A 15,000-nucleotide genomic window follows, 5' to 3' on the forward strand; every position below is an offset into this window, starting at 1 on the left:
CACTGGCGAGTATTTTGTCCCAAGCTTGAGCAAAGCAGGGCGCACCATATTTTATTTTCTACACAACCCTGCATTGCTACATCGACGACTATCGCTATGATGTCCGTTTTAATAGAATAGGTTAAATCGCGCAATGTGTACACGAAAGATTTTTCGAAACTAATTGTTCATGTGCGGTTGTAAAATAATGGACCACATTAAAAAACTTAGTTAAGGTTAAAAATTATAAAAAAAAACTTAGTTAAGGTTAAAATTATAAAAAAACTTAGTTAAGGTTAAAATTTTTAAAAATCTCATGTGGAAATACAGAATAATGCTAAATCTTGTTTTGTATCTGCTATTTGTTATTAAATTTAGGATTTGTATGTAAAAAAAGAAGTCGAATTAAAAGTCTGCAAAGTTAGAATGAGAATGTTTTTTGAAGATAAAATATTCGAACGCGACACTGCAATTTCTTTTCCGTATTTAAGTTTATGTTGACTAAAGTTGATCTTAGATTCATAGTATCCCAGTGTCTATTATTAGATTAAACTAAGAGGTGTTATTACCCGTTCGAAATTCTCTTTATTCCGACATTCCCTTAAGCTGATGAAAATATACGAACAGCCTATAAAAGTGTCCGGAACGCGCGAAGGGAGCGATCTTTATTTAAAAAATTGTAAACGAAAAAACTAATGTGAAATATATCGGAAGAGAACGGTAAACACGGACGGCACTGGTGTTAAACACGGACGGCACTGGTTGACAAATATTAGCAGATGACTGGTTAATTGAGGAGAAATGAAGGAGAAAATAATTAGTGAGTAAAAATCGTGCTACCACCGCTAAATTTAAATAGTTTTGAAATAGGTCTCTTCACAAAATAATAATTCAGTTTACGTAACGACGTCGTTGTATGAGTTGCATTACGTGATTATGTTTAAAATACGTCACGCGACCACATTGCAAATAATACAATTCAACCTCAAAAATGTCATTTCATACTCCTTATGTTAATAGACTATATGCATATGTTGAAAACTCCCTAAAATAATTATTGGAGTTAGTGAATTGTTATAGACAACCAGGGAAAGTACAGGAGGACTATGTGCTTCTAGTAATTTGTTTATATCGTTTACTAGCAGGGAGACCCGACGTTGGTCGGGATTGAATGAGGATCAACGAGTGTTTTATACTTTCAATACTTTTATTCCAGTTTTCAATCAAATCAATTGATTGCTTGCTCTAGTCGATAACCCACCGTGGTACACTGAGAGGAAGCTCCAAATGCCTCCCAGCAGTGACTCACATACATACACAAAGTGTTATATATATATATATATATATATATATATATATATATATATATATATATATATATATATAAGTAGAGATATGATAGTAAATTCGAAGCACAACAGAATTGTAATAGTTTAAAAGCGAAGTGGGGCATTTTTTTTTAACCTTATAAAAAAAGATCGACTATAATGTAAAAAGAAACAGGATCGACTAAAAGTAAGAAAAATAAATTGAAAAGGAACAAGGTCGGGGACTTTAATACTAGTAGATTCATAGGCCCTTCCCGGTGTCCGATTTACATAAAGTTGCCATGGTTGGGTTCAACAGGTGATAACATCATCAAAAAGATTGTTCACCAGACCCATAATTGTTTCCCCGCCACTTTAGTCCGCCCTGTTTTTACCACTCGGAAATTCTTTTCTTCCTTTCAGAAAGATGTTTTGCCCACCATTCAAACTAGTCTTGTCGTCTATAAATTTAAGTGTCAGTGTGGAACTGACTACGTGGGCAGAACGAGTGACAGATTGGAGGTCAGAATTTCCCAACATGTCCTTTTATATATACGACAGGGTAAGTTAGACTCCTCTGCAGGATCACGTGTTTCTGCTACCGCGATCGGTGATCACCTGACCAGTTCAAATAAATGTGTGAGTGAGTACACACCGGAGTGGTTCTCTATTTTGCACAGGGCTAGGTCTGTTCAACATCTCGGATTGTTGGAGGCCCTTACAATAAACTGTTGCAGACCTGTTCTTTGCAAACAGATGGACCACATACGTTCGTTGAACGTTTTTAAACAGGCGCCACCTGGTTAATTTCTACGCGGTGTTTTTTCCCCTCATAGAAATTACTTCATGCCAACATTACTTCATTCCGACATTTACTTCTGCAGACAGTCGGCGAAAAGTACTTCAAGTTTCTTCACCGCTCCTTTTCTTTTCTCTTTCTCCCCTTTTAGTCGATCTTCTTCCTTTTCAATCTATTTTTCTTACTTTTAGTCGATCCTGTTTCTTTTTACATTTTTGTCGATCTTTTTATTATAAGGTTTAAAAAAAATGCCCCACTTCGCTTTTAAAGTAGAGATATATAAAGACTCCAGCAAAACCAGAACTGTTGATTGATTGATCTTGTATAAAACTTACATACGAATAACTATCGCAAAAATTGCAAATCAGATGTTTTATTGCATAGAGTAAAAGCGACATATCATAGCAATAATCAGAATATTTCTGGAATATTATAAAAATCACAACGGCTGTAATGCGGTATCTCTTCGTCGAACAAAAAAGATAAAAAACATATTCATTTCATATTGAAATTCCATTTTAAGCATTCGTTTTGTGCAGTACATTTAAATGCCTTTGTTGTATTTCGTTTTTTATATTGATCATATAAATATAACACTTATCTAACATAATCATACTAGAATTTTATTAGTTCCGTTTTTTTGCTAAATCTGTTTCAATGTGTTTATTTGTAGCAGGAAAATCCGAAGAAAAATATGATTTTATTAAACGAACTTGAAACAAACATAATAATTTCGTTAAAAACAACTCTTATAGAACACCAGTATAACATATTGTATGTTATAATCAGTACAATATCAGTATTTTTTGGGATCACTTGCATTCACTATACTCTAAAAAGTATTTGTTAGTTTTCGGTTATAAAAAATTCTTCCATAAGGAATATATATCCAGAAATGTTATTTGGAGTAACCTCAGTCAGTATGTAATACTGAAAATAAAATCACGGATTATAAATAACTATTTTGTTATTATAAATCTTTTTAAAAGAGATAACAAAATAAAAATTTCGGATTAAGTGTCAGTTTTAGTTACATTGTACCATAAACATTTCGAATTTTCCAAGTTGAAATTTTATCCTTTTTCTCCGTGTTCATCTGCCTCTATCTCATATATAAACGAATAAATGTTCCAGACTTCCAATAATTTTACTGTCATATAAATCGGTGAAATCGACCATTTTTCAATCAAGTCGATTGAATGCTAGGCCTATTGACGAAGGATACGTGGGTTTTACTTTTTAAAATTTAATTTAAACCATTATATAAAAATAATTTTATAAAATTAACAGTAAGTTCTCTAGAATGAAATGTAGACTACAATGTAATGTGGACTAAGTCACCGTGGTGAGGCAGTGTAACATCCTCCCGGTGCACCGCGATGGCTTTTTTTTACATGGGAGTCACCACTTATCAAGGCTCAGGAGCCACTCGGGGATAAGAGTTATTGTGTGTACAGTAATCAATGGGATAGTATCGTAGTAATAATATTGGGGATTTGATAGGCGTCATTACTTAAGGGGGCGGTTCATCAGGAATTTGTTTGTGTTGGACTTGAAGACATCCAAGTTGAATTCGGGGGGGGGGACAGGCAAGCGGCAGAGAGTTCCAACTAGAGTAGGCAATTGATTGATTTGATTTAAAAATAGTCGATTTCCCCGATTTAGCTGACAACAAAAAATTTTGGAAGTGGGGAATATTCGTTGATCCACGTTCGATCCCGGACAGAAAATCCACCCCGTGTCGCATTTACTAAGTTATTGCTGGAAAACCAAAATTAAAACAAAAATGATTTTTTTTATTTCGATTTTTTTTTAATTGGCGGTTAATTTAGATGAGGGTTAATTTAAAGACCAAAATTACTATAAAATGTTTTTTCTTTCTTTTAAATCATAAACGCTTAACACATTTTCTCTCGCTCCTATGATCTATTCCGGATTCGTAGCAGTGCGCCGACATCAGCGGACTTTTTGTTTTATCAAAATAACAATGTTTTGTTTTTTTGTGTTTTTTTAAAATTTATTTTAATCTATTCCAAACTGATATAAATTATTGTATAGTAAAAATAATTAAAATAAAACAAGAATTATTTAGCAAGTGCAGTCAAACGCAATTTCATTTTCTTTTTTATATAACTCGGGCAACGCTGGGTAGCCCTGCTAGTTTAAATATAAACTCAGAAACATTTTCGATAAACGAATAAATATTTGGCAGGTAAAATAACACAGAATGCAACGATGCATAACAAAATCAATACCGAAAAAAAGTATATATCGGAACTAGAGAAAACCTATAAGAAATAAATACACCGAGGAAAAGTCACACTTCGAAAATGCAATATATATATATATATATATATATATATATATATATATATATATATATATATATATATATATATATATATATATATATATATATATATATATATATATATACAAGGGTCGTACCAAAAGTAAGGTCTGCTATTTTTTTTACTAAAAAAAAAAATAAAACGTCGAAAAGCTATGAAGACGCAAATAGTACCATTAAAACAAGCGACCTTTCGTGCTCTGGAATATTTTTTCGTACATTGTCATCAACAATGTTAATGCACATCTGCAAGCGATGAATGATGCCTTGATCGTAAAATTTTGAGCGCGTTTTATCGCTCACAGCTCTGTCGCCAATCTGAAATCGACTAACCCATCTTTCAAATGTGCTTGTATAAACAGCGTTGGTTTCGCAAACGTTTAACAAGCGTCGGTGAATGTTGATCGGTTCAATTTTATTCTGCATGGGGGAATTCAATGGCGCATCTCATCTTCTGATACACGTACATGAAAACGGGTTGCTTTCTTAGCGTCTCACACTGTTAATATCTGTAGCAGATGGATGGAACTTTCAAGCCATGAATACATCAGTTCACCATAATAACAATGCAATTTACAATCCCCTCGGATCCATTCGGATATAGTGAAAAATAGGGGGCATTACGTTTGGAATATCCCTCGTATAAAAAACCCAGTAATCTCTATCTCTGCTATTATTTAAAAGGAACTTTATCTGTGTGTTCAGTCCATATGAACTCGAAAACAGCTTGATTGATTTTAATTAAATTTCACACGGAGGTTCTTTATGTGCCTGGCAGTACTTTTAAATAAGATGTGTGTCGAAATGTCTTCGATAAGTATCGATAATCGATAATCGAAATAATCCGATGAAAGAAAGAACAGACGAGTTTAACCAAAGTTAACACCTTACACAGCCTAACATCACAAGTGCATTTGAGAAGTTTTATTACCACACAAGCTGAAAGTCCCAGAATATAAAATCAACAGTAGGTTTTTTGATACGACAGGTGCGCGTTCTAAATAAATATTTTTGTTTAAACCAGAAATTCGTAACGTTACTTGACATTTTTCATTTCACTCTAAAATTGAAGTCATTATCACGGCACACACATTAATGTCAGACATATAAAATCAACAGTAAGTTCCTTGCTATGCCAAATGCGTGTTGAAAATGAATGTTTCTGTTTAGAGCACAATTGAAGCATGATACTTGCATTTTAAAATTTAATGCAAGCCGTTATATATAAAAATAATTTTATAAAATCAATGGTAGATTCTCTACAGCGTAATATAGACTAAAATACATTGTGGACTTAGTCACTGCGAGAGACGTGTGAAGCTTCCTCTAGGTGCAGTGATTTGATTGAAAAATTAATTATTTCATTGATTTCCATGACAGTAAAACTATTGGAGTGTGGAACATTCATTAATTACCATTCAACCCCGGGAAACGTCGAGTCACCCTGCTAGTACATTATCTAAATATGCCCGAAAAACAAGCCTAAATGTGCTACATTATGAATGGCTCTATGTCGAATAGTGACGTATAATAAAGTAGTGTTAATTTTTTCCTAAGGCTACCAGTGCTCACAGGAAATCTACAAAGCAGATCGGTTTCCTGTGATTGAACCATAGACAGGGGGGGGGTGTCTGGAATTTTCAAACACAAAAATGCGAGGTTAAATAGGTTTGACAAGACAGGGAAGGCGAGGTCAAATAGGTTAGACAAGACAGAGAATGACGTCACCTCTTATCTAGCTGAGAGTAAAGCATGTTTAAAAATCAGTTTGCTTTTGAGACGTTGCACGATGGAGCTGGAGAATAATGTTGTAATGATCAAGAGAAAAATTTGTTAATAGCCAAGAGCGAAATGCCTATAATGATCTCTGTCGTCATGCCCACCCATTTGTATTAAAAAGTTAATTGATTAATTAGTAACAGTTAAGCTAGTTTTTTTTGTGTGAGCAATATTAAACCGAAAGAACTCCCAGTCGTCTTCTATCCACCTATTTCTGCGAACACATGTTTATTTTAGCAAGATACACTGAAGTGGCATTAGATGTACTGCGAGGAATAGAAAGACTAAGCGAATTATGCAGCGACCATTCGGCGAAGAATCAATGCGATAGCGATGACGAAGCGCCAGGCGAAATAGTGCGATAGTGAGGGGAAAAACACCGATAGATACAAATAAAACACCGTTCAATGAAGAAAAAAAAAACCCCAGTTAATTAATATATATTTGATACAGTATAAGTATTATACGCATTAAAGTTCGTTGCTTATTAATTAAAAACCAAAAACCAAATAGAAGACTAAGGAATTAACGTACTAAGAAAGAGCGTTTAAAGAAGTGAGCGCGTAAACAGATATTTTTTATAATTGAAAACTTTATAAAAGCATTAACTTTAATATTAATTGAGAAATTTAAACGTTCGTATCGTCTCATAATATAACTGTTAAAACTACAAGATTTTAGAGGAAAGAAACTAATAATAAATTATAGGCAAATATAAACATGTTGAACGAAAAGGAAAAAGATCATAGTCAAACATGGGTTAAATATATATATATATATATATATATATATATATATATATATATATATATATATATATATATATATTAAAATACATACAATGTAAAGAACATGTAAAAAAATGAATAAAATAAAAAGAAATAAATATTTTGTCATTTAAGTCATGATTACAAATCAATAAATCAATCATTATGTAAATGATGAGCAAAAATGTATGGAAACAAAAAAATAAAAACAAAAATAAAAAAAACTGAAGTGATCACCGTAACATCGTGGAAATAAATAAGATTAACCCTTTTTCTGTCAAAGTATGAATTCACAAAAATATTTATGATTATATGCTCACAATTCACAAAAAATATTTATGATTATAAGAAAATATGCTCACAATTCACAAAAAATATTTATGATTATAAGAAAATATGCTCACAATTCACAAAAAAATATTTATGATTATAAGAAAATATGCTCACAATTCACAAAAAATATTTATGATTATAAGAAAATATGATCACAATTCACAAACAATATTTATGATTATAAGAAAATATGCTCACAATTCACAAAAAAATATTTATGATTATAAGAAAATATGCTCACAATTCACAAAAAATATTTATGATTATAAGAAAATATGCTCACAATTCACAAAAAATATTTATGATTATAAGAAAATATGCTCACAATTCCGGGAAATGCTGAGTCTTGCTGCTTGTATTTTATAAAACCCATAAAAAGGACTTCATAGTCATATGCATTGCTGCACAATTCCGTAAATAATTAACAAATATCAAAAGAAAAACGAACGAAAGAACCAACAAACAGAACAAATTTGACACAATTTACGTCGGGAGCCAAAATAAAAATGTTTCTTACCGCGTTTAAAAACAGGACTGAATTCCGGATTCTTATTTTTTGTTTCCAGTGTTGAGCAATTCCATCTGTGGGTCTTCATTTGGTACTGGCACTCGTGCACGGCCACCTGCACGCCTTGAATGGCCGAGGCCGTCACGTCAGGATAGATTTTGCACAACTCGAACTGAGCTGACGAGAGATACGGGTAATTCATGCAAACCGTGTTCGTATCCAAATTTGGTGGATCTGTGGCTAGGTGTAGCCTTAAAATGTCGTTGCTAAGATGGCTGCACAGTTCAGGAACCGAAAAATAGAAAAGAAAACTCCAAGATTAGTGAAGTGAAAATGAAACGGTTTACATAAACAAAACAGGTCGATGCTATCTATCTAATGCAATACTATTGTAATATAATTGGTCCTACAATTAGAACCGAGTATGTTAGCATTTAATTATCCATTATACATAACTAAGCCAAATGAAATATTTGACAGATGATGAAATGTCTATGACAATGATAATCGAAACAAATGAAATATTTGAAACAAATAATAGAAAGTTAAATAAAGACACGTTAAATATTTGGAGCTAATGAGAAGTAAACAAAAATTACAAGAATGGAATTGTAGACAGATAGAAATCAGTCTGAATTTAGGATTTACGATAGATTGGGGACAATAACAAAAGCTGTCCTTTTTGAAAACGCAAAATGGTGGAACAATCAGGTTCTGTGAACAAAGAAACTCTTGGATATATGTAACAATGAAAAAAGTTAGCGTCGTATTCGTTTGGCGATGGATTGTTTTGGTACACCGTGGGAAGTAAATGGGGTGTAAAAACAAGTAACAAAGCTGCTGACGCGTACTTAGCACAAGCAGCCGCATGTATGCAAATGACCAAGCCGGTGTACGAGCTGACGTCACCGCGGAGATGATGAATGGGAAAGAGAAAAGGAGACAAAAAGGCAACGCGTGGTTACATACCGACAAGGCGTGCCGGCGTCAGATTTGCGTGCGGCCTCATGGTGGTGTGAACGATCTTTAAAGCACATGTTCGATACAGCAACTACATAGCTAACTAAAAGACTTTTAAAACGACGCACTGCATTGTTAGAATAGTACCATTAATAAATGCCTTTCATTTCAACTAGAAAAAGAAGTGAATTTCTTTCCTTTTTTTTTCGTTTGCGAATGTCTCTACACGCAACATGTTAATCCATGTTAACATGTAACCATAACATTACACTCGCAAAATGACTTGGCATTGCCACGGGGACATGGAAGTGAAATAAAATATATCTAAAGTTTAACGAAGTTATCGTTTGTTTAACTGCATGGTACGTTGTAAGTTGGAAGCATCTTTATTACAGCACGTCAAGCAAACAAAATAAATCGGTGAACGCAAGGCATGTTTCTTTGTCTGTACGTCAAGCATGCATAAAATGTTTACTGAGATTAGTAGTCCGTTTACCGAACGGTCATGTGTTCTTGAACTGTTTATAGAGATATTAAATGCTCTACATACACATATGCGCACCGCATTTATACGTCGACGCATTGCTATGCTATATACACCTGTTATAACGAATCGATATTATACATACATGAAAAGACGACGTAGATACGTTTATCCACTAGACAATTATATACATACATTGATGTGTCACTCTTGTTAAGATAATAAAACGTTAGACGCACGTGTTTTTAAATATTCTCTCCAGTACTTTTCTTTTAATGATTTGGAATTCATTCCATTTGCACTTTTTCCAAGGAACTCTGACTTATGGATTATTTTGGACCATATGGAATTTACCTATCGGATTGAAATTTTAAATTCTACCGTTTTGGATTTTACCATTTTTGGATTTTTACCCTTCACCGGACTGTCCATTCATGTGAAATCTTTTTATTTTTATTTTTATTTTGCCTCCTGTTCCCCTTACCTCACCCTTTTATTTTAACCAAGTAAGATCTGTGATTTACTTGTAGTTTCATTAAATACTTTTATATGCAAAATCCGATCCTGCATTTTGCTAATTCCTGCCCTCTGATGAGAAGGAGAGTATTTCTTCGAAACTCCGCGGATTAAGGACTATCCACTTATCTTGTGTTTCCTTTTTTAAAATGAAATATGTTTTTAACTCTTTTTCAAGATGTCTTTTAACATGTTTTATTAATCATTTGTTTATATATATATATATATATATATATATATATATATATATATATATATATATATATATATATATATATATATATATATAAAGATAATCCAAAATAGTAAACTTAAAATATATTTTAAATATTAAAGAGTCAATATTTATAAAGCAATCCTAAGTAGATGTAAAAGCTCAATAAACCAAATATGAAATAGCGCTTATAATAACGCAAAGAGTTAATAAAACATGTTAAAAAAACTTTAACAAGAGTTAAAAACATATTTGATTTCCAAAAAAGAAAGAAAAAAGAAGTGGATTTTCCTTAATCCGCGGAATTTCGAAAGAAATACTTTTCTTCTCACCAGGAATTTGAAAAATACGAAATAAGATTTTACTTTTAAAGTATTTAATGAAACAAATGAACTATAGGGTGTACTTGCTAAAATATATATTAAAAAAAAAACAAAACAAAAACAAAACAAACAAAAAAAAATGGCGCAGAGGAAATGGAGAAAAAAAAATGAAAAATGATTTCACGTGAATGAATGTTCGGTTAAATCCAAAAGTGTTCGTAAATTTGGAGCATTCAGATGCAAAGAATCCAAAGGCACCCCGTTACTGGGAGATATTTTGAGGTTATCGAAAAAATCAGAATTCTGTGAAATAATTCACAAATGGGTATAGGAAAAACATTAGTTCAATATATAATTATAAAAAGAAAAATAAATTGTACGAAGAACGGATTAAGGACAATGAAGCACGTGCAGTTATATCGTTAGTTTATACAGTCATGATGAAAGCGCGCGACATATCTATATGCTTATAAATTTGAGGGGTTTTTCTCTCGCTCTGACATTGATATTAAAAGATTATTAAAACGAACTTCTTCATATACTCAATAATGGATAATAGCGTTTATTAATTACTTATTCATTTTTATCGTTTCTTATTAGATGAGTGTTGTCATTTCACTAATAAATTGATTCTATTTATGCATAGTTCCTACATTCTGCATAAATGCGTAGAATTTAAGATGAAAACGTTCTAACACACGGAAATATTCTCATTTTCTCTTCCCCCCTCTCTCACTCTATCTCTCTCTCTCTATCTCTCTCTCTCTCTCTCTCTCTCTCTCTCTCTATATATATATATATATATATATATATATATATATATATAAAGTGGCTTTGTTGGTGTGTGCGCAAAGTCTCTACCAAATTTCCTTCTGAATATTTGGTGTACAGAGATCTCGGGGACACTTTCGATCTGCTTTTTAACATGAAAAATAGCTTCTAAGAGGTCAGAATTGAAAAATAAAGCTGTTGACCTTGGCAGGAGTAAATCGAATACTTTCTGAGCATGCGTAGACATAACTTGAACTCGCTTAGTTTTTAGTCGTTTTATTGATACATGTGATAGCTCATACAGTAATGACGAACGCTGAAGCGCTAAATAATGACTAAGAATGTTTTAGTTTCAATTCCAGCGAATGGTATCGAGGTCATTTTTTTCAAAAACCTTTTGAAACTGTTACAATATATATATATATATATATATATATATATATATATATATATATATATATATATATAATTATTATAGTAAAAAAATAATTATATATATATATATATATATATATATATATATATTGGTACCAAATAATAATCAATATAGAATTTTATCTATAATAATACATATGAAATTTGCATGAAATAAAATATTTGTATGAATTAAAATATTTGTATGAATAACAATATTTGTATGAATTAAAATATCATATTTAAGTATATTTTGCTATCGGCCATGCCGGGCGGCCCGCTAATATGATTATAGAACATGTCATTTATAATGACATAATGTGTCGTGATGACTATGCAACACTATTGCGCACTTAACGATTATGACGTGTCTAATTTTGATCTGGATTGACTTACATAAGAGAGACATTTCAAAAGTAACGCTTCTGATTTTTCTATTCCGCCCGAATGGATCAGAAGAGATTGGAAATTGCATTGTCAAGTTTCATCCCTCTGTTTCAGATATTGCTAGCGTGAGACTCTTAGAAAGCAACCCCTGTCATTGACGTGCGTCAGAAGCCGAGATGCCTCATTAAATTCCTCTATGCAGTAAAAATTGAATCGATCAACGCTCACCAGCGACCGTTGAACCGATCAACGTTCACCAGCGTTTACGAAGCCAATGCAATTGATGTAAGCACAGTTATGAGATGGGTTCGTCGATTTCAGTGTGGTGGCAGAAATGGGCATAAGAAAGAAAGCCCAGATCTTTATGACTGTGGCATGTTTCATCACGGGCAAACGTGCATTGAGAATTTTGGTGACTATGTAGAGAAATAAATTCTGCAGCACAAAAGCTCGCTCGTTTTAATGGTGCTATTCCCGTTATTGTAGCTCTTCGATTTTTTAATTAAAAAATAGGAGGCTTTACTTTTGGAACGACCCTCGTACAGTTGCGTACTATCTAAATGAGAAGTCCAAATAATGGTCCAAATTAACTTAAATAATAACATGCTAAGGCATTTCATATCGCACATACGTTATCACCTTTCCCCCATTAAAAAATTAGATCGTCCAAGCAACAACGATAGCCACTCGTGATTAATATGATGTCACTAAGTTAAACAATTCCAACCTTATCCATTTTAAAAGGAATTATTCTAAAATCAAATTATACTAAAAAATAATACAATTTTAAATTATATTTCAGACAATGTCATTCGTTTTATGAAGTTGAAACAATATTTAGCTAAGATAAGAATTGTTTTACGCTAAGAACACAGAGAATGCTTATTGTTTTTTAATGTATAATGTTGCAATTTTGGATGAATAAAGAAGAGATATATTTATGTTACATATTTAAAGAGTATTTAGCTTACAATGACAATCATTTTTTATGGAAGTAGAGATAACTCTTTTTCACTTAATGAAATGGACCCTATAATGCATTCGTTATTTCAGAATGAACATAATTTTTAAAAGTAAATTGCAGCGATTGATGTAGAAACCACTGTGGAATTTCACCGGGCCTCACTATTAATGCGTTAAAGAATTTTCATATTTAAATGAATGTCATCACCATACACACACATTAAAAAAAATTAGATCGTCTAATAGTGACTGGTGAATAATTTGATATCGCTGGTAATAAAATTACAATGTTACACATTTTAAATTTAAAATTCTATCATTGGCTGCTTATATTATTGACCCTGGATGTCATTTCTTTTCAAAATACATATAAATACAAACAGTATCATAATCCCTTCTGCAGTCCAACCATATAAATAAAATAAACGTCAGTCAGTGTCTGACTTAAACGCCAAGTTTCAGATATGAATGTCCAACTCTTCAATGATATGTTTTTTTTTTTGTTACATTTTAATATTTTCTGCCATTTTGAGAAACGGTTCATCACTATTAAGTAATAGCATCCATCTAACGGGTCAGAAAATCGACGTGGATCCTAAACCACAGCTGCTCAGTTTTCAGCCAGGGTCTGAATTTTATAAGTGCACAACTTTCACATACTTTCACATACTTGCACTGCTTTTTTCAATGTATTTGTCTATACATGACCAATATACATCTTTTCATGAGACTTTTCATTCTCGAAATTCCTGATTGACGGAGTTGAAATTATTTGAGTGTTTTTTTTTTCTGTAATGCTACAGTATAACAACGCGATCGTTGTACATAACTACTTCATCACAATTTGAATACACCTTCAAAATATCCGGTGTATTTCTTTGTAAACAACCGCGGAAGAAACCATTAAATGTTTTTGCATGAACTGTTTGTTCAGTTTGGGTTCAGTGAATTTATGGTATCAGACAAAGGAACGACGCTCACGTCGCGTGAATTTGAACTATTCTGTCCAACATTCGCAGTAGAGTATATTACGATCGCGATGCAAGAAACAATGGCACAGTTCGTGAACACGTTCCGAAAAGGCGTTTCAGAAAGCGAAAGTTACACTTACTAAAAAAGCCATTTTAGAAGTTCTGCAGGTTTATAAAATAATATAAAATAACAATGTTCGATCCTCCATGACGCCAGCAGAAGCAATATTTAAACCGTGTTTAATAGATTATTGCGAATTCATACGAAACCAGGACGTGAAAATATTCAGGAAATGGCGCTTCAATTAGAAAATAAACTTTTCTTTCGGATGTTCAGAAACAATACGTTTTTTTTTACATTTTCACCCCAAACAAGGCACCTTGCCACTTTGATGTAGGGGGCTATCATCAGAAACCTAAGTTTCAGGGGTACAATGTAGGGAGTTTAGCAGCAAGATGTCTGTTCACATTACACTTGAACTTCTGCATGTCAGTACAAGTTGGGGAAGCAGGAAACCGGAAGAGAAATCCAAAGTTTTGCAGTTCTGGGAAAGAGCTTTCTTACATCCCGGGATCTTGACTGTATAGGGGTGAGACTTCGCTGCTTGTCGGGTTTTTCGGGGTATTTTCGTCGAGGGGGTACGAGGACTTATCGTTCGTCGGGCATCCACCATTAAAATACTTATAAAACAAGCAGAGGGATGCAACATTTCGTCGGTGGGATAGGCGCTGAAGTTTAGATTACAGCTCGGGACCTATTTTGTTGGTGACTCTCTTTTGGGCCCTGTACAGGAGCGAGAGACGTTACTGGGAAACATGGATAATGAATAAACGGATTATTAATTGAAACGCTGTAATAATATCATGCTGAACAGAAATCAACTTAGCCTAAATAATTAAAACTGATACCCCCAAATTCAAAGCTATCTCTTTACAAGCCTTCCTTTTCATAACCTATCATACTTTCATAAATCAGAGTCCATTTTCTGTAGGCTATTTTTGAACCCAGTCAACGCCGGGTACTTTTGCTAGTATATATATATATATATATATATATATATATATATATATAAGAGGTGGATGTAGTTTGCTTGAAGCATTGTATAGTATGTTGTTAAACAGAATGTGTAGAAGGTAGTACAATGCAGAGGTAATGGAAATACACAATCTGAAGC

General features: G+C 32.8%; 1 protein-coding gene across 1 annotated transcript in view; it reads right to left on the reverse strand.

Annotated features, from left to right (window-relative positions):
• The window catches only part of LOC145303585 (protein Wnt-10a-like), a 197,716-nt gene that overhangs the window by 69,329 nt on the left and 113,387 nt on the right, over positions 1–15,000 (reverse strand). Inside the window, exon 2 of the mRNA XM_080145129.1 lies at positions 7,832–8,097. Coding sequence (XP_080001255.1) covers positions 7,832–8,097 — 266 coding nt within the window. The remainder of the gene's footprint in view (positions 1–7,831; positions 8,098–15,000) is intronic.

This window comes from Euprymna scolopes, chromosome 19 (genome assembly GCF_053919585.1).
Source record: "Euprymna scolopes isolate OS-2025 chromosome 19, ASM5391958v1, whole genome shotgun sequence".
Lineage (NCBI taxonomy): Eukaryota > Metazoa > Mollusca > Cephalopoda > Sepiida > Sepiolidae > Euprymna > Euprymna scolopes.